Here is a 27,174-nt window from a genome sequence, read left to right as displayed (position 1 = left end):
TAAAATGGGTTGTTTCATTCTCAGCTGATGAGGCTGAAGGAAAGAAATATCAGAAACTTTTGTATGATGACAACAACAAAACCTACTGCTCAACCTTCTTTTTCATTTTTAATGTAGTGAAATATTGTAAGACCTAGAGAGAGGAACTGCCAGGACCTGTTTATTTAACATCCAGAACATGTCCTAACTATTAAAACGTGTTCTACTTGGAGAGCTACCTAACAATTTCAGTGTATACATTTTCACTTACTAAGGTTTTTCATTTTGTTTTGTTTTTTTAAACAACTAGAGTTTGGGTGTTAAAACTTATCTGGCCACCTCTCTAGATATGTTTCCGGAAAAGGAGGAAGGGAGCAGTGGAATGCATCAAAAATTTTTCTTTTGCCCATTTTATAAGTGTCTTTTACAAGAAAATTAAAGTTTTCATTTATTATCAGCAAACATTTCCTATGTGTAAAGTATTGTACAAAGGAGACTTGAAGAAAATAACCTACAATGTAGGAAAGTGCAGAAACAGGTGCAGAAAGGGTCTAGAGAAGAGGAAATCTACTTGAGGATGGTTTCATCAGGACATCTTTCATGAAAGAGGTAAGATATTAGATGAGCCTGAACAGTGGGTAGTAGTTATACAATTGGAAATGTTGGAAGAGGAAAGGAGGAGAGTAAGACATTCCAGATTTAGGGAATGGCATGAACAGAAGCATTGAGGTGGAAGAATTTCAAATGGTCAACTCAGTTTGGCATATTTTGCCACAATAAGTGGAAAAATGATGTTGGAAAATAAAATGGCGTACAAGAATATGATCATTTATGTAAACATGCATTTAGGTCTGAATGGCAATTTGGCAGTCATCTAGCTTCTCCAGAACTCTTATATTCTAAATGAGGAGATGGGCTCAGAGAAGTTGTTAATGTGCTTGTAATAAGTGGCATAAAACCTGGATTTGAATCCAAAGTCCTGATACTAAATCCAGAACTCTCCGTTGTACCACTACTTCTATTATATCTCAACTGAATCCCTAAAAATAGGAGCTGCAATCATCATAGCTAAAGAAATGAGATATTGAAATGATGGTTTTTTGCTTTATTTTGTTTTGTTTTGAGTGTGTACTTCTGATTTCATGGTGTAGGGAACTACTGATAGGGAAATTAATCTACCAATACAGAGTAGCAATTCTGCAATTTGTTACAGCCTCAGTAAGTTAATGAAACAATATATTGGAATGGCACAGCAATCGAGTTCTGAAAAGAATGGCCAACTAAGATAATACACAGATCTCAATAGTGAGGCATAATTGTACCTAATTTTAGTTTTTTCTCTTTCAAAGTGACAAATTTAATAGAAAAATAAGTGAGAAAATCACGGGATAGATTAAGAAATGTCAGTATTGGTATTGCCTATTATAGTTTGCAAATGCTTTCACATTACTTCTTTAATTTATTCCTAATAATGATAAGTATAGGAAAACAGGTCCTAAAATGAGTGGTATATATGTAATTTGAACTGGTCTCAGACACTGCTTTTATGATCCTGGGTAAATCATTTAACAAGTGTTCACCTTAGTTTCCTTATCTGTGAAAAACATTTGTTTCCCAGATTTGTTGCAAGAATTAAATTAAATAATATTTGTAAAGTACTTTGGAAATCTTAAAGCTCTTTATAAATGCTATGCTTCTCTTCCTCCACCTCTTCTTCATCATCATCATCATAATCAAATTTCTGACTACAAATATAGTTTGTTAACATATTATATTGCTTTTTGTGATAGCCCCCTCTGACACTTAAAATTTAAGATTCTTCTAATGTACTTAATGTATTCTCATCGTTATAATTTTAATACAAATCTATATTAACTATACTAATACTATGCTATATGTTGAATATATGCTATAATATATAAATATTACATACTAAATTAAGGAACATCTCCATACATGTACATATCTGTTCATAAATATTATACATATCTGTATGCACATATGAATGTGTATTCTGCTGTATACATATTGGAAGAATGTAAGGATGCTAGATTTGAACTAAGAAGACTTGGATTTGAATCTCAGGCTCTACCAGTTAATTTCTTCTGTAATCTTGAACAAATGACTTAACCTCTCTGGGCCTCAGTTTCTTCATTGATTAAAAAGAGAGGACTGGACTACATGACTTTAAGGGTCCCTTTCACATTTAAATCTATAATCCTACATCCTATAGCAAGTAATTTAAGGATAAGAACTAGACTAAGACTAGCTAGTCCAACTCTCAATTTTTATGAGCAAGAAAACTGAACTTTAAGACATGAATTTGCTTTCCCAAGATGATGTAACTACCTAGTGCTAGAATCTGGTTTTGAACCCAGATACCCTTACTTCTGCCAGTTATACCACTCTTCCTCTCAACTGAGGCCAGGAGAAGTTCAGTGATCTATCTAAGGTAACAAGTGTTATTGGTCAGTTGGTTCTGATTCTTCCTGACCCCATTTGGAATTTTCTTGGCAAAGATACTGGAGCAGTTTTCCATTTCCTTCTCCAATGACTTGCCCAGGGTCACAAGGCTGGTAAGTGTCTCAGATTAGATTTGAAGTCAGGGAGATGAGTTTTCCTGACTTCATACCTAGAACTTTATCCACTGTGCCACCTGATTGTCCCAAATAGTAAATAGTAAAGACATCACTTTCTTCCTCTAAAAAGAAAGCTTGATAGAATATATCCTGATTAAAAACTACCCAAGTTTTTATGAGTAATATAGCCAAAAATAAAATTGTTTCATAATTTTCAAACTTCCATGAAATTTATCTCACTTTTTTTTCCTATGACAATTATTATCTAAGCTTGTTGCTAATTACTTTTTATATATTTGTGGTTTGTTTTCCCAATTAGATTGTAAAATTCCTTGAAGACAGGGCTCCCGGCATATACTTATTCATATTCTTATAGCTAAAGAAAAAGGTTAGAGAAGGAGCTCAATAAATATTTATTGATTGGTTCTGTAGGCCTTTTTTAATTTTAAGATTTAGTGTGAGCTTAATTTGGGAGCATAAACAAATTTTTCATGAAACAGAAGAGAATTAGCATTGTGAGAAAGCAAGCACATTCGTTTTTTATGGCCAGAAGTGGCTATATCTTTTCTCTGTCCCATGTTAAGTTTACCCAGACATTTGTTTTAAAACTTTAAAAACACTCTTACTAGAGATGTGAATTCTGTTCAGGTTTTCTTTCCAGAAACAAGAAATAAAGAAGCCTCTCCCAGATTGTAATAATGTTGAAAAAGAGGTGTGGTGCGGATTTAAGAGCATGTCTAATTCCAGACCATTCTTTATTTGAAGGGGCAAGATGCTAAGGATTGGGAAATCATTGTTTGATACTTTTACTGAATGACCTCTGCATCTTGGAGTTCATTCCATCTGGTTATACCCATCCTCTTTGAAGTCATCTTTTAATCTGGAGGAAGGAACCCTAATCTTTCTTATGCTAAGAACCCCTTTGGCAACCTAGTGAAGCCAAATGAACCCTTTTTTTTAGAATAACATTTTTCAATAAATTGAAAGAAAAGTTAGTGAAAACAAAGATATAATGGATCATGATCACTGTTTTTTCAATTATGTTTAATTTTATATTCTTCAATATTGTTGTATCTCAGGGAATTAGGGACACTCTAGGAGAGGAAGAGAGATGGGGCAACAGCCAGTCTGTTGGAGCAGTCAGGATACACACAGCATTTATCCGTTAAGTTTGCTATTTTACATGGGTGAGGATTGTGGAGCCCCAAAACAATTAAAATAGTAACATCAACAATCATTAATCACAGATCACTATTATAAATATATAATGATGAAGATGTTTGAAATATTATGAGAATTACCAAAATGAGACAGACACAACAGAAGTGCAAGATGTTGGAAAAAATTTTGCCAATAAACTTGGTTGATGTGGGTTTGCTACAAACCTTCAATTGTGGGTTTTTTGTTTTTTTTTTTTTTTTTCTGGATACAAAATGGCATTTTCTTTTTTATTATTATTATAACTTTTTTTTTCATAACTTTTTATTGACAAAGCCCATGCCTGGGTAATTTTTTTTACAACGTTATCCCTTGCACTCACTTCTGTTCCAACTTTTCCTCTTCTTCCCTTCACCCCCTCCCCCAGATGGCAAGCAGCCCTATACAAGTTAAATATGTCGCATGTTTTTTTTTTAAAGGCAATATATGTGAAGTGCAGCAAAGTGAAGTCCAAGAAAAGGAGATATGTCTGTAATTGTCCAATCTAATGGCCTTTGCTCTATCTTTATTCTTTTTTTTTTTTTTTTAACCTTTGCAGCATTTTTTATCTTGGACTACTTCCCTTTGTCATATGCTTCTCCACTTCCCTGATGTGTTCATCCTCATTATCTTTGCTGGCTCTTCATCATCTTCCTGCTCTCTCGTTATTGTTTGAATGTGTTCCTTTTTCTTTCTAGGTTGCTTCTCTTAATGATGTCAATAACCTTTCAGTTTCAGTGCTGCCTTTTAGATGAAGATTGTTTTTATAAGACTGATATCATTTTGGATATACTTTTATTCCCCTTAGCTTTATCACCACATTCTCTTTGTTCTTCCTATACTTGCTCCTTCTTTCTTTTTAGCTGGGTGCCGTTCTCTTCCTTATTCTTTTAGGGGATTCTGTCTTTGATCCTATTCTTATATTCTCTATAGTCTCGCCCTACACAATCTCACTCTCATACAGTTTAAGCTATCATCTTTATGTAGACAAGTGAATCCCAAATCTCTCTTGGACTTCCTCTTCCCACCTTTTACCCTAAAAGGACTCTGCTACCACTTGCCTGAACTGTTGTCTTGCTAATTCATCTTAACATTTCAGGGTTGTCATGAATCCCTTTGACCATATGGTAAAGCCAGTGGATCCTTTCTTATTATAATCTTTTTTAAAAGCATCTAGGAGTACAAAGAATACTTTTTTTTTCCTCAATAGTATTTTATTTTTCTAAGTACATTTAAAGATACTTTTCACCATTTACTTTTGTAAGATTTTGTATTCCCAAACTTTTCTCCTTCCATCCCCTTCTTTTCCCTCCCCAAGACAGCAAGCACTTTGATATAAATTAAACATGTTTAATCCTTCTACATTTACTGCCATATTTGTCATGTTGTAAGAGATCAAACTAAATCAAATCAAACTAAAGGGGGAAAAAAAAAAACATGAGAAAGGAAAAACAATGTGAAAATGGTTCACATTTAGTTTCCATATCCCTCTCTCTGGTTGAGTTTGGTACTTTCCATCCTAAGTCTATTGAAATTGTCTTGGATCATTGCTGAGAAGAGCTAAGTCTATTATAATTAATCATCACATAATCTTGCTGTTACTATGTACTGCTCTCCTGGTTCTGCTCACTTCCCTCAGCATCAGTTCGTGTACATCTTTCCAGGGGAAACCTATTTTATTAATTAGAGGTGGGTAGATAGTGGATAGAGTATTGACCTTGGAGTCTGAAAGATGTGGAAGAAATTTTCTCCTCTAAAATGGAGGTAATTATCACCTACCTTCCATGGTTGTTGTGAGGATAAAATGAGATAATAGTTGTAAAAATAAACTTTCCTAATGCAAACTATTATGATGATTAAAATATATTTTTAAAAGAATTAAGTTCACATTTCCTAAGATAAACACCCTTGTTTCTTACTGTTGCTAAAACAATTTTCATTATACATACATGCATGTGGTCACATCATTGAAAAATTAACCAAAAAATCAACACATTATAAAATGTTTTCTCATTTTTTACCAAGTAAAATTCTAAAAACAAGCAAAGAAACAAAAAAGTAGGAATTCAAATCCTTCCATCATCTGATGCTAGTTTTAATAGGTTTATGCACATCATGTATTCTAGCCGAACTGTACTTATCTGTTCCTAGAAAACCCTTATTCTGCTTTTTAACCTATATTTTAATTTGTGTTTTTTTTCCTTTACCTGTCTATTTACCCATCCTTTAAATCCCACCTTTTACCATCTTCTGTTAAAGCCTTTCCTGATTTTCCCATCTCTTCCTTCATTTTGTCTATGAGAGAAAGGACCAAGAAATTTGTTGGATTGAATTATACTGCAATCTAGAAATGCCCTCACTATAATTTTGTCTGCTATAAATCTCATTTCTGAGTGTGCCTGTATTTAGTAGTGATCCCATCTGTATCCTTTTAATCTGTGCTTCTAACTTATTGTGTGACAACTATTAAATTTGTATCTATAAGAGATTCTCCTTGTAGTAAAATGCTGGGCTTTAAGATGTCTATTTTGGTATTTCAAAGGCCTTTTGGACTGACTTCTAGATTCTTGGCTGTGATCTTTTTTTTTTTTTTTTTTTTTTTTTTTTTTTTTTTTTTGAAGCCTGTTCCTTTGAATAACTGGGACATTATTTATAATCATGTGTAAGGGATTTTTAAAAGTTTTAAAAGGAGCTCATTAAATATAGACTTTTCCTTCACTTTCCATCCCTAGTCATTTAACCTCTTTCAACTTTTTTCTACAGTTGTAAAAAGGGTTAGGCCATAAAGACTTTTGGAGATCACTTCACAAGATTGATCTTGTAAGCAGATAATATAAGTTAGCAAATCTTACAAATACTTATATTAGCTACTATTACTACGTGGAGACAGTTATTTTCTAGATAACTGGTCATTAAGTCATCAGATTTTCCTCAGTATAAAGATAATTAAGAAAAAACACAGACTTTTTCCTTTTAATCATTAAACTAGTTACTTCAGTGATCTGACCTTTAGGAACAAGTGTAACAATTTTAGAATACATAATTTTAGAATATAAAATCTAAATACTTTTGTTCTTTAATCTCAAAGGTTAAAGGTACTAGAGAGTTTGCACATTTGTCAAAAGTAATAGAAAAAAATTGTAATTCATATGGCAACCAACTCAAATACTGTTAGTAATGTCTAGGCTATCCTGACTAATTGTAAACATGCTGTGTCTGTTATTTGTGTGCTAGCTGCCACAAATTGGTTTATATTTTTGATATTTAAGTTGAATTCCAAAAAAAGAAAATATAAAGATTTATTATTCCTTTTCTCTGTTAACCTTTCAAGTTATGAAAGAACATATTGATGTAAAATGAGAACTGTAAATTATGTTGATAAAGAGTTACTTTATATTCTTTTTCTCCTTTAAAATAGTCAGCTAGAATTCCATTTTAATGATCCAGTAAGTACTCTCAGAATTGTTGTGATGTAGCCAAGCTTCTAAAAATATGGAAATCTGTTAATTACAGTAGAAAGAAGTGGTAAAACTTCATTGTGAAAACTTTTTGTTTGTTTATATTAAAACATGGTTAGTGTGTGCTATTTTTGCTAACAGTAACTAAGAAGAGAGTTTTTGTCTTGCTGGACAAAAGAAACAATACTATTCCTTTCTGCTGTAACTGTGTGGCTGAAATAAAAGAAAATTTGAGAATATTTTGATATGATTTTCAAAGTATTATGTTGGTGATTTTTGCATTTTACAAAATACACTGTTATTTCCTTATAGTAAAATATGTTTACACATTAGGAAATTATGCAAAAAAAAATCAATTCAGGGTGATGACTAATTGGGTAGTGCTATTGGGTTTTTTTGTTTTTTTTTTTTTGGTTTGTTTTTTGCAAATTAATAAATTAACAAACATTACTTAATGTACAAATAGTTGTATTTGATACAAGGGCAATGGCCCCTTCCTTCAAGCAATTTAAAATCTAGATATGGTAATCCTTATAAATTAAGTAATAATTCTAGATGATCTACGATGTGGTAAATATTCAATGAGCAGGGCAGATAGTAAGTGTTCCAGGAGCTTAAAGTTGAGCAGTTTTGTGGTAGTGTATAGAATGAAGGCTCCAGGGCAGAATTTTAACCCAGAACTGGGAAGCATCTTAGAGATCATCCTATTTAATCAAATCTGTTACATATTGGTAGTTTATAGTATCTAGAGCACTAGAGGTTAAGTTAATTGCCAGATTTCTCATGTTGTTTTAGTTGCATACTCTGGGCAGCTAGGTAATAGTGGACAAAGTGCTGGACTTGGATCCAGAAAGATTCAGTTTCCTGAGGTCAAATGGTCTCAGACACTTGCTGTGCAATCCTGGGCAAGTAAATTAACTCTTTTTGCCTCAGTTTCCTCTTTTGTAAAATGAGAAAAGGAAATGGCAAACCAGTCCAGAATCTTTGCCAAGAAAACCCCACATGGGGTCATAAAGAGTTGAACATGACTGAAAAACTTGAACAGATGCTCTCATATTGCAAATCCTGTGATGTTTTCTCTGCATTATTTGAGTTTGGCTTTGAAGGAATGATAGAATTTAGGTTTGGAGAGGAATATGAAGAAGTTAATTCTAGGCAAAGAAACAGGGTATGATAGTTTTGGTGATGGTAGCTACATTGGGAGTCCCTTGTAGCTAAAGTGGACTGACTATTGAGCTATGACCAGATTGTAGGGATTTTTACACAATAAACCAAGGAATCTGAGTTTTTTTTCTATAGATGATGGAAAATTGTTGAAGGTTTTTGAGCAGAAAAATTAACTATTCACGGTAGTGCTTTGTATGATTATGTATTTTGGAAGCAGTTAAAGAGAATTGGATTGGGGAGGAAGGAAAATTGAGAGGAAACCAATCGGGAAGCACATCTAAGTTAAGTTCATCTTGTTTCCAATTCAATGCTCTTAACTTTTGCATCATAGTTTCTGTCTTATGTGATATAAACACTACTTTTTAACATCTAACATTTCACATAGCTCCGGCTTCACGTTGTCGTTACATTTGTAGTTAATTTTGTTCTCTCCAAAAGAAGAGCAAAATGATTCTGCCTTGGTGCGTGTATTGTTTTGCTTAGTTCTTGCAATGATTTTGTACTTCTTAAGGAGTATCAAAGCTACTGATTGGAAAACACTAGTCTATTTCATTCTTCTACTAGTCTAGAATTTTTGAGTGCTTCTATTATGTAGGAGTGGCCTTCTAAGAGACATTGATGTAAATATATTACCAAGGAATAGGAGGGGAAGCTGCATTTTTGAGAATGCGTTCCCTCTATTACTGCAGGCTAGTATCTTTTCTGTAATTTATACTCTTAAGAGAGTTGTCCTAAAATACTGAAAGATTATTTAGTTGGTATGTGGTTTCAACCAAAGTCTTCCCGGCACTGAGGATGGCTTTCTAGCCTCCACACCAACTCATTCACAGTAGCAAGGCAGTGTTCATGTAGGCTGTTGGTCCAGGATTTGGAGAAGACAAAATTGGATATTTTACTGATATTTGTTCAACTGAGATTTTACTCTTGTACAATTTTATGCAAAATAGGTAATGGTCTGGGAAATGCATTTACTTCCAGCTTATATTCTTTACACATTTCTTTGGACTGTGGACAAGAGTATTGGATAGAATATCTGGCTGTTCTGTTGCGGGATTTACAGGTTCTTCTGGGAATAAACTAATGGCCTATTATTAGCAGATTCAACCGTATTGAAATAACTGAATACATAATTTGAGAGCATTTAGAAGCAAATACTTAGGCTCAAGAAAATGAGGGGGGGAGAGTTATTAAAATCCGGTCAGTTTAGGGAGGATTTGTGGAAGAATCAGTATTTGACTTACTGCTTAAATGATGAAGAGAAAACATGATGCAATAATACAATTTCATCTCACATTTGTGGAAGTGCATCTCTTATCACCAGACTTCTATTACACTTTTTTTGGTTGTTTTTTGATTCTCTAAAAAACATTTATTTATTTACTTACTTATTTTCGTCAGGTTTCTATAGACAGTTTTGGCATTTTGCTTTAATGTTGAATAGAGAACAGAAAATGACAATTTCAGTGTAAAGAATAATGAATGAGCTCATGTCTTAGTTGGACTGATGCTTCTGCAAGTAAGACTTTAACAAGGAAGGACTATTATTAGCATTAATGACATTCAACATATATCAATGTCTCTACTAATAAATATCCTTTTGATATATTTAATGTTGCAATGGTTTCTACAGTGGAGAAGTAATGTCACCCACCTACACCTTCCTTTATGGTATTAAAACTTCATTTTGGCATTTAGTATGCTAGATTTAGTATATGCTCCGTGTGAGAAATAATTAGAAAGGGCTTGGTCCGAATAGCAACCAGAAAAACAAACATAAGTTATTCTGAATGCCATTATTAAGAATGGTGCCAACATCTTTCCATAGGATCATAGATTTAAAGCCAGATGTTAACAATGCATCATTCTCTGCATTCAAATGCACTTCTAGTAAACAGCATCCAATAATTAAGTAATAACTAATTTAGTCCAGATAGGACTTAGATTTAAAGTGTTTATTTTCAAAGTCTATGCAAAGTACAATGCTTTAGGCTTGGTGTATTCTCAGTGAATATTCCTTGATTTGATTTTGGTTATTGTTTGAATCAAATCTAGCACTAAGTAATAATCAATTGGAATTTAGTAAATGCTTATTATGTGCAAAGAGCTAGGGTAGAAAGTTAGTCACTGCCTTCAATGAGTTTATATTTTGTAATGAAACTTTACTTCTCTCTTGAAATAAAGCGATATAAGTACTGCAGAAAGTAGTTATCAAGGCCCTATTATTATGTGTAATCATGCATAGAATTGTAGATTAATAGCTGGACAGAATTTGAGCAATAATCAAATCCAGGAAATCCCACACAGTCATACAACTAACAAGCCTCTGAAATACAATTTGAACCCAGGACTTCTGTCTGCAAATGTACTGCTCTTTTCAATGGCATGCTGACTATTTTGTATGATACTTGTTCAGGAAAACTAGCTAATGTCTACAATTCCTAAACTTTATTTTCTAGCAAAAATATTTTAAAATGAAGTTTTACAAATGTTTTTTACAAGCATCTATATTATTTAGTTATTTAATTATTTATATTAGTTACACTAATAATATTAGTATATTATTTAGTGTAATTGTCTCAAAAGAATTATATTATTATTATATCCATCAAATGGCAAGTTCATTACTTTTTTTTTTTTTAAGCTTGTTGGCTTCCAAGGCAAATCTGCATAAGCTGGAAGCAATTTGCAGCAGTAGATGATCAACGTAGTTCTCAGGTTAGAGCACCTCATGTAGACTGCCTAGGTATAGAAGGCTTGCAGTATGTATCCCTATTAACAAAATCTCAGTGCCTTGAAATTTTGAAGTAATTTAGTGACATGTTACACATTTTTAGGAGTTTTAACTGATACTTCTGGAGGGCCATTAGCATACAGTTTAAAAAATTAAAATAGCCTCCCATTTCAGACTTAAAATGCAGTCTCTACCATCTTCTATATAGCTAGTTTAATGTAATGAAAAGAATAAATACCTAAGTTATTGACTTTGGCTCTTCCTCGTCTATTGTTATATGACCAATTTCCTTAACATACTTGAATGTGCTATTAATGATAGTGTCACAGAGTTTCTATAGGGGAGGTACTATTTATTAAAGAAAATTTTGTTTCCAAAGAATTTCTTTTGTTTTAATCTTATCCATTGTTGGAGTATAGAACAGTAGGGAAAAGGAGGAAGAGAGACGTTAGGAAGTGAATATTTTTCTTTTTCTTTCTTTTTTTCTCTTGATGTAATTTTTATTTATTTTTTTTAAATAACTTTTTATTGACAGTACATATGTATGGGTAATTTTTTATAACATTATCCCTTGCACTCACTTCTGTTCTGACTTTTCCCTCCCTCAACCCCTTCCCCTAGATGGCAGGCAGTCTTATACATGTTAAATATGTTATAGTATATCCTAGATACAATATATGTGTGCAGAACCAAACAATTCTCTTGTTGCACAGGAAGAATTGGATTCAGAAGGTAAAAATAACCTGAGAAGAAAAACAAAAAATGCACACAGTTCACACTCATTTCCCAGTGTTCCTTTTCTGGGTGTAGCCGATTCTGTCCATCATTGATCAGTTGGAACTGAATTAGATCTTCTCTTTGTTGAGGATATCCAGGAAATGAATATTTTTCAAAATTTTTCTTGCATATGCCTGAATTTATGATAACAAAGATAGATTTGTGGTGTAATTTATACTAAAGTTAGATGGTTGTCAATTCATTGGATAAACGGTTGTTATTGTAACCTTTTTTGCTGCATGAAACAATCCTCTGAGATTGGCATTGTAAATACAATTATTTGCATTTTATAGATTTGGAAATTGAGGGTCAGAGAAATTAAGCAGCTTACCCAATTGTTACTTAACTAGTAAATGTTATAATTAGAAGGAAGTAAGAATCTGGTATGTGAACATGGATCTCTTTTTATCCCAAGTTCATCACTCTTTCCACATTGACTCTCTAAATCTTCTATATTTTTATTTTAAAATTAAGTTAATTTAACTTTGTAACTGCTGCCTAATACAGTGCTCCAGTGCTTGGCACATAATGGGTATTTTAAAAATGCTTGATTGATAAATGGTGGTTTCTATTGCTTTTTTTGTTGTTTGGGGGCTTCTGGTTTGTGAAATTTCATTATGTTAAATATTAAATATATTTAATATTTGGTTCATTCTCATTTACATTAAAACAAATATATGGATTTTATGTAGATTTAGACTGCTAAGAAGTATCTTGGTACAGTGGAAAAAATATTCTCTTTACAGTCAAATACTTTGGCCAATTTATGTAAGTTCTCTGGGCCTTAGATTTCTCCTATGGAAAAAGAGATTGTGATGAACAGAGTGCCTTTAAAGATTTCTTCTATCCCTAAATCTATGATCTTTTGATATTATGTCTCCAATGTGAAAGAGCTTTAAAGGAATGGACTCAACAATGCATTTTTGTGAGTAACATTGCATACTGGCCTAATTACATAGTTAAATATGCAGCTTAAAAAGAAAAAAATTATTTTGGTTACAAATCTTTAAAATTCATGTTGAATTTTTAATTATATATCCACCATTGGAATGTGAACCCATTAAGGGCAGAGTTTTATTTCTTTACTCTCCTGAATTGAGCATAGTGCCAGCAGTAATAGATACTCAGTAAATGCTTATTCATTCATTTAGTAATTCAGTAGATTTAAAAATTCTCCAACTAAAAAGTTAATATTGGCTATTTTGACAGTTTAGGTTTCTTATTATTAAACCATTTAATAACTTTCTTCAACTTTCTTTGTGAGTTGTAAAGAGTGTTGTATAGCTTTCAATCAACTACAAATTTTTATGTTAATATTTAAAAATCACTTAATTTTAATTTTTTGTTACATGTAAACAAATTATAAAATTTCAGTTTAAAAAATTTTGAGTTCTAAATTTTCTCCCTCTTTCCTCCCCCCTGCTTGAGAAGGCAAACAATTATAAATTATGCAGATCAAAAAACCAAGAATAATAAAGAAAGCCAAAAAAAGAGGTATTCTTCAATTTGCATTCAGACTCCTTCAGTTCTTTCTTTGAAACTAGATAGCATTTTCCATCACAAGTCAACAGTTTATTATTAAACACCTACTACATGCGTATTTATTGGGTTGCATGAGAAAATTAATTTTGGTTACAAATCAAAGTTTATGTTGAAGTTTTAATCGTATGGTTAAGCTGCTGATACTCAAGCACTCCTGAAAAATTAGACACTATATATAATAAAATTCAAATTTCACAATTGATTAAGAAACTATATAGGCTTTTAACTACATTTTTATTGTTATGTCTTACAGGATTACAAAGCCATTAACTTTTGCTGACTGTGTTGGAGATGAACTTCCTTTAGGGTGGGAAACTGTTTATGATCAACAAATTGGAATCTATTACATGGACCATATCAATCGTGAGTAGAATGACATGACTTAAATTTTGTATTTTGCTATTTTTGCTAAGAAGTGCAGCATTTAATAAGAATAAAACTTAACATGAAGTTTTTACTAGGTTTCATGTGTTGATTCTTAAGAAGTTACCAAAAAGATAAAAATTATTTGTTTATTAAATGAATCAATATTTCCCAATATAGCTATCATTGGAAAGAAAAACAATCTGTAGTTTTTCATATTATTGAACTTATTAGAGCTAATTGTATCATGCTTGCTTTTGCTAAGGATGGAACATAATATGTTTTATAAAAGACACCAACTTCATTTTAATTCTTCATGTAGGAATTAAATTTGCCATTTAGTCTGGAAATGGAAACACATTATTAAAGTAAGATGATGGTTTCTCGCAAATGTGACTTAACAGTTCCTGAAAGTGAACTTAATTGTTCACTTTAGCTTAATAGTAATTTTATTTTAACTTCTAATGACAAAAGGTCATTTGTGCAGGGCTCAAGTATAGAAAGATATCCCCAATTCCTTAAATTCTATTATTTTCTTTCTGTAATCATATCATTATCAATTAAGCTACTGAATGTGATAATTGACTATCCTATGATTCCATTTAAAACTCAGATTTCCCAAGTCACCATTCTTTTCATTGGCCTCTGTTCTTCTGTCTTTGTTATATCTTCCATTAGAATGTGAACCCATTAAGGGCAGAGTCTTTTTCTTACTCTCACATCTCCAGAATTGAGCATAGTGCCAGCAATAAAAGATACTCAATGAATGCTTGTTTATCAATTTAGTAGTTTTGTGGATATGAAAAGATTCCAATTAAAAAATTAATATTGACTATTTTGACTGTTTAGGTTCTTATTATAAAATCATTTAGTAGTTTTCTTTGATTTTCTTTGTGAGTTGTAAATTTTTCACTTGATTTTCAGCTTAATGTAGTAGTACTTAGCACTACTGCTAATTCTGAACACCACTTCCACTTGGTTCCACATCCTATTTACCTATTTCTTTTTAATATCCTATAGTAATTTAAATATAGAGGCTGTTTATTGTTGGTGTTATTATGCTTTCTTGCATTTTTTTCATTCATTTCATTTATTAAACATATTTTCATGGAATTTCAGAATTGGAATCTTGGAGACATGTTTGGCAAATATGGCCTTTACCTGAACAGGAATTCTTGACAGTATCCCTGTCAGGGTTAGTTGTTAACAGTCTTTCTGAACAGTCCCAGGGATGCAAACTTACTGCTCTCTATAGTATTTTAAACAACTTCAGACACTAAGATTTTTTTTTTTTTCCTTTTTCAAGATGAAACCTGGTGCTTTACAGCTTTCCATCCATTGTTTTTTAGTTCATAGAACATGTGATCATACATTTGGAGGTTATCTAGTCCAATTCCTTTATTTTACAGATTAGGAAACTGATGGTACTCTGAGATCTGTGTGATCTCAGAGTGACAGAGCTAAGATTCAAACTCAGGTCCTGTTGTAATACAGGAGTCACTTGCCAGTGGCTCCTGGAAGTCTAACTCAGACCTGTACAATAGATCTCTTCATGCGAGAAGATGATGATGATGATGATACAAGGAGACTGAGAGGCAGTTAAGTTCTCTGACCTCAACAAAGAGGCAGTTGTATTGTTTGACCTCTCTCCTCTTCCCTCTTGCCTCCAATTTATTTTCATTCCCAATCCACAAGGAACATCTGTGAAGACTACTTTGCATCTCCTTTAAGTGTTATGATTCACAGCTGTGGGGGCTCCAGAGAATTAACCTGCCCCTTCACTTAGGCATGGTCCTTAATATCACCCTGTCTCCAGTTTTGCCATATTTGAAAACGAACAATAAGTTCTAATCCATTTTCCTCATGGCAACTTTTGAAATATTTGACACTTATTTTAAATCTCCTTTCAGCTAATTCTTGTGCCCTAACCATTCTGGTAAATTACTGAATGTACTCTTTTATTAATTTGCTGTATAAAATATGTGGTACAAAATTCAATACAATATTCCAGAATTGATTTGACTATGACATTACAATGGAACATCATCTTTCATGTTCTAAACACTTCATATGAAAACATACACAATTCAGTTGTCATGTAATGTTTGTTATATGACAGGCACTATAGGAGGAATTTCAGTAGTTTTTAATCTAACAATGATATAAATAATGACAGTTTGACATACTGTTCCAGCAGCCTTTCAGGTTTAGAAATTCAGTCTTCTAAGTTCACTAATTTGAACAGACTCTGGGAACTGAGTCAGTATAATCAAATTCATATAATAGTGCATAGTTTATCAGTTTACAATGGAAACTGTGTGTGACATGTCAGCCAGATAATAAATATTTATTAATCACTTACTATGTGATGGATACAGTGTTAAGTGCTGAGGCTTAAAAAAAAAGGCAAAAAGCTGTCTACCTTCAGAGAACATATTATCTAATGAGGAGAACAGAAAACAAACAATGCATGCAAACCAGTTTTATATATATATATATATATATATATATATATATATATATATATATATATATATATATAGCTATAACTAAGATAAATAGGAAATAATTCAGAGAGAGGAGGCCCTAGAATTAAGAAATTAGCAATTAACAAAGACTTCCTGTAGAAGATGGAAGTTTAGTTTGTCACGGAAGGCAAAGGGTGAACATGATGAATGAGAACATTCCAGTTATGGAGAACAGCTAGAGAAAAGTATGTAGCTGATAGATGGAATGTCTTGTCTGTAGAATAACAAGAGGTCAGTATCACTAGATTGAAAAGTACATGATAGGGAATAAAGCTTAAAAGATTGTAAAGATAGTGGAGGGTTAGCTTTTGAAGGAGTTCAATAGGTAGAGTTTAGCAGATTATAGATTAGAGAGGGAACAATCTGATGGAAGAAATTGTATGGAATAGAATTATTTGAACAATTGGAAAAATAGAATAGAGAAAAAGGCCACCTCATGTGAGATGGCAAGTGAAGGAGGGGATCATACTGGGAGGCAAATGAGTGATATGAATTGAGGAAAAGAGAAGAAGAGAGAGCTCATGGTAAGTAGGGAGAAGGGGAAAAAGGGGGAAATATAGAGTTCACAGCAAATTGCCTTCATTCTGGGGAGATAAATTATGAGACAAGATTTTTCAGCTGAGAGAGCAGGGACAGAAGGATCCCTTGGAAGCTTGAGGAGAGATGAAAAGGTTTAAGAGATGTTTTATGGGTGGTGGAATAGTGAGTTGCTGAGTGAGGAAAATAGGATTGTCTAGTAGCAGTGAGGATCCTATTGAAGTTGTTTAATGTAATTTTTTTTTTTTTTGACAAAAAGATTTATTTAGGGGAATAAGTTACAGAAAGAATGGAGGGATATAATAGACATTGGGAATAGTAGATATGGAATAACATAGTGAGTCTATGAAAGACAAGTTCCTCAATGGAACTCCCAATTATCCAATAGAAATGGAGCATCCTATGAAGTTGGGGAATGTCTTTAGCTGGAAGGGTAAATTCTAAAAGAGACTAAGCACCCTAAAGAGTTAGTTAGCTGTAAGGAAGAGAAGTGAGGTTAAGAAGCATAGTGGAGTTAGGGGAGATATCATGTAGCTTGGGGGAAGGGGATAGGAAAAAACACCATGAGGCAGAATGCTGTAGTGGGCTGACCCAAAGGAAAGTAACAGCAAAGCCATGGCCATAATTTTTAATGGACCCAAAGTGTGTAATTTTTCTCTACCCTCTTCAGCACTTGTATAGGTAGAGCAATTATATTTCTCACATCAAATGTTTGGAGATTTCAGGTTTACTGGAAAAGAAATAGTAATTTATTGACAACTATAATACTCTCACCAGGGAAAGGAGGAAATGTGTTTATCTAATATCTACTTCATGCTTAGGTACTGTGCTAAGCACCTGACAAATATTTCCTCATTTAATTCTGATAACAACTTTATGAAGTAGGTGCTATTATTATCCTTATTTTATAGTTGAGGAAACCAAGTCAAACATAGGTTAAGTTACTTGTCCAGGATTGAACAGCAAGTATCTGAATTGGATCTTGTTTCTGGTCTCAGTGCTCTATCCACTGTTCTACTTAGCTGCTAAAAATTACCTTATTCTGTGGTTATATAATTAAATTGATGAATATTTCAGGCCAAGCCCTTAGTCAGATTAGGTACCAGGATCCAGCATTTATGGCCTAGATCAGAGAAGCTTAAAGAGGAGGATAGTGGTAGAACTTCTTGTATTAGGCAGTTTTGGGGGGAGTAGGGGTGGGAGTGATCTAAGGCTAAGGCTTTGCAGGGCTCAATTGGAGTGATTAGATGATTCTTAAGCATGGAGGTGTGATATATTTGTGGGTGATGTCAAGATCAAGGATATGACCATCTTTGATTGTGACTGGGGTGGGGTGGAGGAATTGAGTGGTTAGGGTGTTTGAGGGAGAGTCAGTTTGAGTGCTGAACCACTTAGTAGGAAGAAAGGAATTGAAGAGGAGAGAAAAAATTGTGAACCATGTGCCAGATTCATTAAGGAAAGAAGAAAAGTGATCTTGAAGTTTGTAGACAGTAGCTGCTAGGGTTTTAATAGGGTGATAAAGATTAATTGCATGAATTTCAAAGAAGGAGAAATTACTTGGTATTGAAAGTAGGGAGAGAAACTGAAGTGGCAATGGGGAGCAAGGAATAGTCCAATTCCCTTGTCTTAACCATTGAGTTGAGAAGAATGAGTAATGGTAAGCCAGTACTGGGAAGGTTGGCCAGGGAAATGGTGTCATCAGGTTTCAGTAATAGCTAGTAGATGGACAATAGTAGGAGAGGAAAAGATTTAAGATGAAGGGAAGTTTGTTACTTATGAAACAGGCATTCCAGAGGGCACAGTGGAACGGGTAGGTGATATGTGGTTAGAATTTTGAGGTGGAGTTGAGGAGGATGGGAATAAGAAATCAGAACAAGATAAAAATTTGAGTTTAGATGATGATGTCTAGGGGTTCAGAATCACTGAGATGTTATGAGTGTAACTGGGTGTGAGAATGTTCATCATTGGGGATTTTTTTTTTTTTTTTTTTTTTTTTGGGAAGATTGGAGATAGGACTGGAGACAATTGCAGCAAGAGATGGAAGGCATATTGTCATATGGAACTCCTCATTCTATTACATTTCTTCTCTCTTAAGGCTAGAGATTTGGTAACAAAGAGCTTAGCTGGAGAGGAAAGCTGAATGTTCACAGCTGGAAAGGAAACCCTGTTCCTCACTGACTTTCTATTCCTCTTTCCTTAAGGAATAGGCATAAGAAGACTTGGAAGGCATGAGGTCAATTGGAAGTTTGATCCTCTTTGTACTGGAGGTTATTTGGAGATCAGGGGGTTAATAGGATATGGCAACTGCCATATGCTGGCTCTGATAGAAATCAGCCCAGCCAAATTTGGTCTCTTGCTGCCTGCCCTCAGGGGACACATTCAGCAAGAAATGGAAGGTCTGACTGATATGCTCTCCTGAGGTGGAGATTGAGAGATGAGGCATGAGAATTGGGACTAATCATTGTAGCACAGAGCATTTCCATCGTGATGGATAAGTCCACTCAGGAGATAAAATTGCAGACAAAGTTGCCTGGTGAATAGATTAGTAAATCAGAAAAAAAGGAGTTAGGAGACATTGCTGATAATACCTCTCTGTGTGTCTTCTTTTAAATTGTCCTTCTGCAAATTTTAATCATTCTGATTCCTTTTACTGCAGTAAGGCATAGTTTCCAGTCCTGCGATGAGGTGTTCAATTGTTCAGTTATTTTTAGTCACATCTGACTTTTCATGACTCCATTTAGGGTTTTCTTGGCAAAGATATTATTAGAGTGATTTGCCATTTCTTTCTCCAGTTCATTTTATAGATGAGGAAATTGAGGCAAATAGGATTAAGGGACTTGCCTAGAATCACAGACTAAGTCTCCAGGCCCTAGACTTTATTGACCTCTAGCTCCCCCAAAGTACTTAATGTGATGCCAAAGGCAGAAATGATCTGACCTAGAGCAAAATACAATAGGATAATCTGGTTCAGAATACTGTGCCTATCCCAGTGCAGTTGAGGATAATAATGCATTTACTTAACTGGTTTCCATGTTGTTCTGTTAATTTATGATGAATTTTCATTCTGCTAAAACCCCCAAATTTTGGTGAAATAAATTACCTTTTATTTAGAACTCTCTTGTTTTGTACTTGTGAAATTGATTTTTTGAGCACGTTTATCACTTTTTCTGTTTTTGCACAACGTGTAGTTTTTTCATTAATAGTTGACTCCCAAGGAGGACACTCCCTCTCCCAATGCAAATTTGCAAATTCTCTAATCTATCAGTTATCTTTTCAGATCCTGAATCTGTCATATATCTTAGTTATATATTGTAGCCTTATATCACCTAAATATTACATGAGTTTGCTATCTGTGACTCACTGAAATTTCTTTTATTTTGTGCATATCAACAACATAAAAGATTTCTTTTCTTTACTTTTACATCTAAACTTAACACACACCAAATAATTGAGCACTTTCATAAATATAATAGCGTAGAAGAGGACTGTACCACGAAAATACAAAGCACATGGGAGACTTTGTCAAATGATTCACTGAAATCTAACTAAACTGTGTCTAGAGCATCCCTTAATGGACTCCCATTGACGAAGCTTTTGGTGGTTTTTCTTTTCTAGATATTCACAAACAATCCTTTTGATAACACCTTCTAGAATTTATTAGAAATCAGTCAGGTGCACTGCTAAGGCTCTATAACAACTTTTCTAAATTTTCCAAAGCTCAGTTGTTGTACCTCCTAGCTCTTTAAAAAAGTACATTTTACTGATGTATTTTGATTTTATTTAATGTACCTACTGTTCCCACTCTTTTCCCTCTTCCCTCTTAACTATCACTTGTGGTAAGGTGTTATTTTTTTAGTTAAAAAAAAAAAAGTCAGCAAAACCAATCAATATATTGAAACATATGCAGTTTTCCTACCTCTTCAGAAATGCTTCAGGAGATATCTTCTTATCTCTTCTTTGGGGCCAGGTTTGTTCATTATAATTTCATGTTCAGTTTCATTTGTTTTTATTATTCTTTCAATTTAGATTGTTGTAGCCATTTATGTATGTAGTTTTCCTGGTTCATTTTACTTTAGTTTTAAGCCTTTCCATACTTCTCCTTATTGATCATAGTCATTGTTTCTTATAGAAATATACAGTATAAAAAAAAAAGAAGAAATATACAGTATGGGTGTATATATATTCCATGACATTCATGTACTGCAATTATTTAGCCTTTTCTTAATAGAAAGTAATATACTTTGTAGTTCAATTACAAGGAAAAGTACCGATATAAATTTAGATTGATAGATAAAGAAAGAGATAAACCTTTTCTTTTTTTCCTTGACTTTCATCTTGGGGTAGGTGCAGAGTAGAATCTCTGGGGCAAAGGATACAGAAAATTTAGCCACTTTGTTCACATAAATTGCTTTATAGAATGATTGGAAAAATTCACAGCTTCAGTAACAATGCATTAATAGGCTTCTCTTTCTACAACTTCTCCCACATTGACTATTAGGATCTTTTGTCTTTGACAGTTTTGGAGTATGAAGTGAAACCCCAGGATTATTTTGGTTTGTATTTTTCTTATGTTAGTGATTGATAGATTCTTTCATATAATTATTATTAATTTGTTGTTCTTTTGTTGAAAACTTTTAATATTTTTTCACTGTTCATCTACTAGGAAATAGCTTTTGGTTGTTCACATTTATTTTAGTTGTCTACATATTCTTTTTTATTGTTGTTATTATTATTATTATTATAGCTTTTTATTTACAAAACACATGCATGGGTAATTTTTCAACATTGACCCTTGCAAAACCTTCTGTTCCCACTTTTCCCCTCTTTCCCCCCACCCTCCATCCCAGATGGCAGGTAGTTTAAATACATGTTAAATATGTTAAAATATATGTTAAATACAATATATGTGTATATATTTATACAGTTATCTTGCTGCACAAGACAAATCGGATCTAAAAAGAAGGTAAAAAAAAAAAACCTGAGAAGAAAACAAAATGCAAGCAAACAATAACACAAAGAGTGGAAATGCTATGCTGTCCACACTCATTTCCCTTAGTTCTCTCTCTGGGTGTAGATGATTCTCCTCATTACTGAACAATTGGAATTGGTTTGAATCATCTCATAGTTGAAGAGAGCCACATTCATCAGAATTGATTATCATATAGTATTGTTGTTGAAGTATATAATGATCTCCTGATTTTGCTCATTTCACTTAGCATCAGTTCATGTAAGTCTCTTCAGGCCTCTCTGAAATCATCCTGCTGGTCATTTCTTACAGAACAATAGCATTCCATAACATTCATATACCACAACTTATTCAGCCATTCTCCAATTGATGGGCATCCACTCAGTTTCCAGTTTCTGGCCATAACAAAGAGGGCTGCCACAAACATTCTTGCACATACAGGTCCCTTTCCCTTCTTTAAAATCTCTTTGGGATATAAGCCCAGTAGTAACACTGCTGGATCAAAGGGTATGCACAGTTTGATAACTTTTTGAGCATAGTTCCAAATTGCTCTCCAGAATGGTTGGATTCATTCACATTTCCACTAACAATGTATCAGTGTCCCAATTTTCCCACATTCCCTCCAACATTTGTCATTATCTTTTCCTGTCATCTTAGCCAATCTGAGTGTAGTGGTATCACAGAATTATCTTAATTTGTATTTCTGTGATCAATAATGATTTGGAGCACCTTTTCATATGAGTTGTCTATATAGTCTAAACATCATACCTTTATCAGAGATATTTTATACAAGGATTCCCCCCCCACACACACACACACACTTCGCTGCTTCATTTCTTATCTTTGTAGCATTAATTTTGTTCATATAAAAGCTTTTCAAATTAATGTAATTGAAGTTATTGCTTTTATCTTTTGTAATTACTTCTATCATTTGTTTGGTTAAGAAGTTGCCCTCTAGTCATAACTGTGAAAAATATACAGTTGCATTTTTCTTTTAATTTTCTAATAGTATGGTCTTTGTCACTCCAGTGATAGCAGTTTTGAATAAAGTATAAATTTTAGTCTAATGCCAATTCCTGCAAACTACTTTTTAATTTTCCCAGCAATTCTTGTAAAATAGATGTTTTTCCCCACCTTAAGTAATTTCTGTCTTTGTATATGTTGAACCCTGTGTTATTGTCTTCATTATTTTAATTTTTCTTATCTCATCTTTCCCTATTAGTCTACTTTTGTATTTTAACCAGTAGAAAGTGGATTTTGATAGCTTATAATATAGTTTGAGCCCTTGTAGTGCTATTTTCCTTTCATTCCTTCATTTTAATTTATTCCTCTAAGTGAAAAAATTTAAAAATTTTGTCTAGTTTTGTCAGAATATCTGTTTAGTATCATATTGGTCTAACCTAGCCATGAACAGTGAATAATATCCTTCCAGTTATTTAAATCATTCTTTGTTTCTTTTTCTATAATTTTATCATGCATTGAATGTACATTGTTAGATTAATTCCTAAATATTAATGAAATTTGTAGTTGTTTTGTATAGCACTACTTTTAAAATTGTTGTCCCCTGGATTTTAATGTTGTTGTATAGGAATGTTGTTGCTTGCTGATATAAGTTTACAGATAATAACTTTAGGGAACTTCTGAATAGTTTTAACCAGTTTCTTTGATGATTTCTTGGGATTTTCTAAATAAATCATTAGAGCGTCAGCAAACATTAATGTTTTTATCTCTCCTTTGTCTTTATGCTTTTCATTTCTATTGTTTTATTCTTTTGTTAACTCTTGAAGAACTATATCAAGTAGCAGAAAAATGAGGCATCCTTACTTTGCACCTATATTTATTGGAAAAGCTTTTAATGTTTGTCCATTATTTTAATAAATGAGTAAATTAGTCTATAGTTTTTGTTTCTTTGCCTCATCCTTCCCTACGATTGTATTTGTCACATACAAAAACCCCCAAGTTTTGTATAGTGCTTTCTTCCTCCATTTTAGTGAATAATTTGTTTTGTATAGGCATTACTTATTCTCTAATAATTTGATGAAATCTCCTATAAGTTCATGGGGATATTTGGTAGCTCCTCCTTTACAGTTAGTTTAATTTGCTTTTTTTTGAGATTCATTGCTTAAAATCTTTCTTTTGTGTCCTATTAATTTGAGTGTTTTATATTTTTCTGGATAAGTCACCATTTCTTTTAAATTCTGCTTCTTTGTATATAACTATATTTAGTAGGTACTGGCCGTGCTTTTTATTTCTTCTGATTCTAATTATACTCAGTTAATTTTTTGGTGGGGATTAATTTGATGTTCCTTTTTAATCAGTTTGGCTAAAAGTTAATTAATTTTGTAGGTCATCTTTTAGGTTTATTTGTCAATCCTATAGTTTTTATTTGGGTTTTAATTTATCCATTTTCCTCTAATTTTCAAGATTTCTTCTTTTGTGCTTATTTTGGGTTTATTTATTGTCTTTCAATTTTCAAATGCGTATTCACTTCATTAATCCTCTCTTTTTCTATTTTCTTAATATATGTTTTTAGGGATATAATTTTTCATCTGAGGACTGCTTTATCTGCATCCCAGAAATTTTGGTATGTTGTCTTGTAATCTCATTTTGTTTCATCTGCTCACAAATTATTTCTTATGATTTATTCTTTTGGCCCTTTTAGAGGTTTTAGAATTTCATTATTAAGTCTGCATTTAGGTCTGTGTCTTTGCTTGTGCCCCTGGAACTGATTACTATTTTTGTATTATGTTCTGTAAAGAATGTGCTTACTAATTCTGCTTTTAAAATTTTATTTTCTATTTCTCTTTGCCCTAATATGTGGTCTATTTTTGTAAAAGTGCTATGTGATGAGAAAAAAAAAAAGTATATTCTTTAATTTTCCATTCAGAAAGTGCTATGAATCTTGTAGCTCCATATTCTTTAATAGTTTGTTTTCTGTATTTTCCCCATTTGTTTATCTTTCTGTTAGAGATGTACAGCTCTGAGAGAAAAACAATAAAGTCCCCTATAGAAACAGCTGGTGCCATAGTAAATGGGCCTCGAATCCAAATCTGGCCTCAGAGACTTACTGGCTATGTGAGCCTGAGCAAGTTTCTTAAATTCTCTTTGCCTTAGTTTCCTCAATTATAAATTGGGAATAATGATAGTATCTACCTCAAAGAGTTGGTGTGAGGATCAAATGACATAGTTTATGTTACAACGGCTTATCCCAGAGCCTGGCAATTAATAAATGCCATATAAATAAGTGCTTATTCCTCTTTCCCCCACTCTCATTGTGTTACTATGTCTTTTCAGTTACTTAATTTTTCCTTTATGAATTCAGGTACTAATCCTTTTGATGCACATATATGTTTAATATTGGCTCATTGTATATGATTCCTTTGAATGTATTTTCCTTGTTTTTTATTTTGATTTTTTCTGTGCTTGATAACATGTCCAAAAATTTTCCTGATGTAGTTAGTTTTGTTTCAACCTCTTATTTTGAGTCTATCCTTGTATGCAAGATATTTCTTGCAAGCATCAGTGTAAATGCATACTTTTCCACCCAGCTTTCCAATTCTTTCGTTTTATTGGATTGCTTAGTTCATTGACATTGAAAGTGGTGATTTATTTTTTGTTTCCTTGTTGTAGTTTTTTAAAAAATATTTTTGTTTTAATTTTCTTCCTCTTTTGAGTCAATACTTTGTCCCTACAATTAATTTTAATTAAACTATTTTAATGTAACTTTTTCCTCACAAGTTCTTTCTCCTATCCCATTTGTCAAATGTCAAATTGGTTATTTTCTTTTGCCCTTCATTCTCAGAAATGTTTATTTAAAAGGGAAGTCATACTGATAGAAGCAGTACGCTATGATAGAAATTATCCTGGGCAGCTAGATGACACAGTGGCTAGGGTGCCAAGCCTGGAGTAGGAAGACTCATCTTTTTTTACTTTGTATCTGGCCTCAGATACTTACTAATATATGGCCTTGGGAAAGTCATTTTAACTCAATTGTAAAATGAACTGGAGAAAGAAATGGCAAACCACTTCAGTATCTCTGCCAAAAAACCAAACCAAAACAAAAGAAAAAACCAAATAGATTGATTGGAAGAGTCAGACATGACTGAACAGCAATTTGCCGTATGTAACAAATTATTGTCTCACTCTATCCCTTATTTTCCCCATCATTTTTCTCCCATTTTCTATGCCATTTTATCCCTCAGAACCCATGTGAGTTCACATATCTCCTCCCTATCCTCTAACTGCAAATTACCTTTCTTGAAGAGTCTTTTTCTCAGTAGCATTTTATTTTCCCCAGTATATATAAAGATAGTTTTCAACATTCGCCTTGCAAACCTTGGGTTCCAAATTTCCTCCCTCCCCTAGATAACTAGTAATCCAAAATAGGTTATACATGTACATATTTCCACATTTATCATGCTGCATAAGAAAAATAAGATCAAAAAGGAAAAAAGCAAACAAGCAACAATAGAAAAGTTGAAAATACTATGTCGTGATCCACATTCAGCCTCCCAGTCCTCTCTCTGCATGCAGATGGCTCTCTCTATCACAGATTTATTGGAATTGTCCTGAATCACCTCAATATTGAAAGAGCCAAATCCATCATGATTGATCATCATATTATCTTCTTGTTGCTCTGTATAGTGTTCTCTTGGTAATACTTGCTTCACTTAGCATCAGCTCATGTAAATCTGTCCAGGCTTTTCTGAAATCATCCTGCTAATCATTTCTTATAGAATACTAATATATTCCATTACATTCATATACCATAACTTATTTAGCCATTCCCCAACTGATGGGCATCCACACTACAAAAAGGTCTGCAAAAAGCATTTTTGCATATGTGACTCCTTTTCCCTTTTTTATGATCTCTTTGGGAAACAGATTCAGTAGAGACACTGCTAGATCAAAGGGTATACACAGTTTGGTAGCTCTTTGGCCGTAATAATATTTATGTAGTAAGACTTTGTGTTCTGGGTTTTTTCTCCCTCCCTCTCTTCTTCCCTCCTCAAGACAGCAAATAATCTGATATAGGTTAAACATGTTCAGTGCTTTTAAACATTTTCATATTTGTCATGTGCAAAAAAAAAAAAAAATCAGACTAAAAGGGAAAAAGCCACAAAAAACAAACAACAACAACAACAACAAAAAAAAAAGGTGATCCACATTCAGCTCCCTAATTCTTTCTTTGGATGTAGATGGCATTTTCAATTACAAGTCTATTGGAATTGCCTTGAATCACTGCATTGTTGAGAAGAGCCAAGTCCATCACAGTTGATCATCACATAATTTTGTTAAAAGTGTACAATTACTTCACTCAATATCAGTTCAACATCCAAGCTTTTCTGAA

At 33.1% G+C, this 27,174-nt stretch overlaps 1 protein-coding gene across 1 annotated transcript in view; it reads left to right on the top strand.

Moving 5' to 3' along the window:
* The window catches only part of WWC3 (WWC family member 3), a 187,052-nt gene that overhangs the window by 62,740 nt on the left and 97,138 nt on the right, over window positions 1-27,174 (top strand). Inside the window, exon 2 of the mRNA XM_051984543.1 lies at window positions 13,684-13,793. Within this exon, the coding sequence (XP_051840503.1) occupies window positions 13,684-13,793 (110 nt within the window). The remainder of the gene's footprint in view (window positions 1-13,683; window positions 13,794-27,174) is intronic.

Source organism: Antechinus flavipes, chromosome 3 (genome assembly GCF_016432865.1).
Source record: "Antechinus flavipes isolate AdamAnt ecotype Samford, QLD, Australia chromosome 3, AdamAnt_v2, whole genome shotgun sequence".
Lineage (NCBI taxonomy): Eukaryota > Metazoa > Chordata > Mammalia > Dasyuromorphia > Dasyuridae > Antechinus > Antechinus flavipes.
This window is presented reverse-complemented; position numbering and strand designations above follow the sequence as displayed.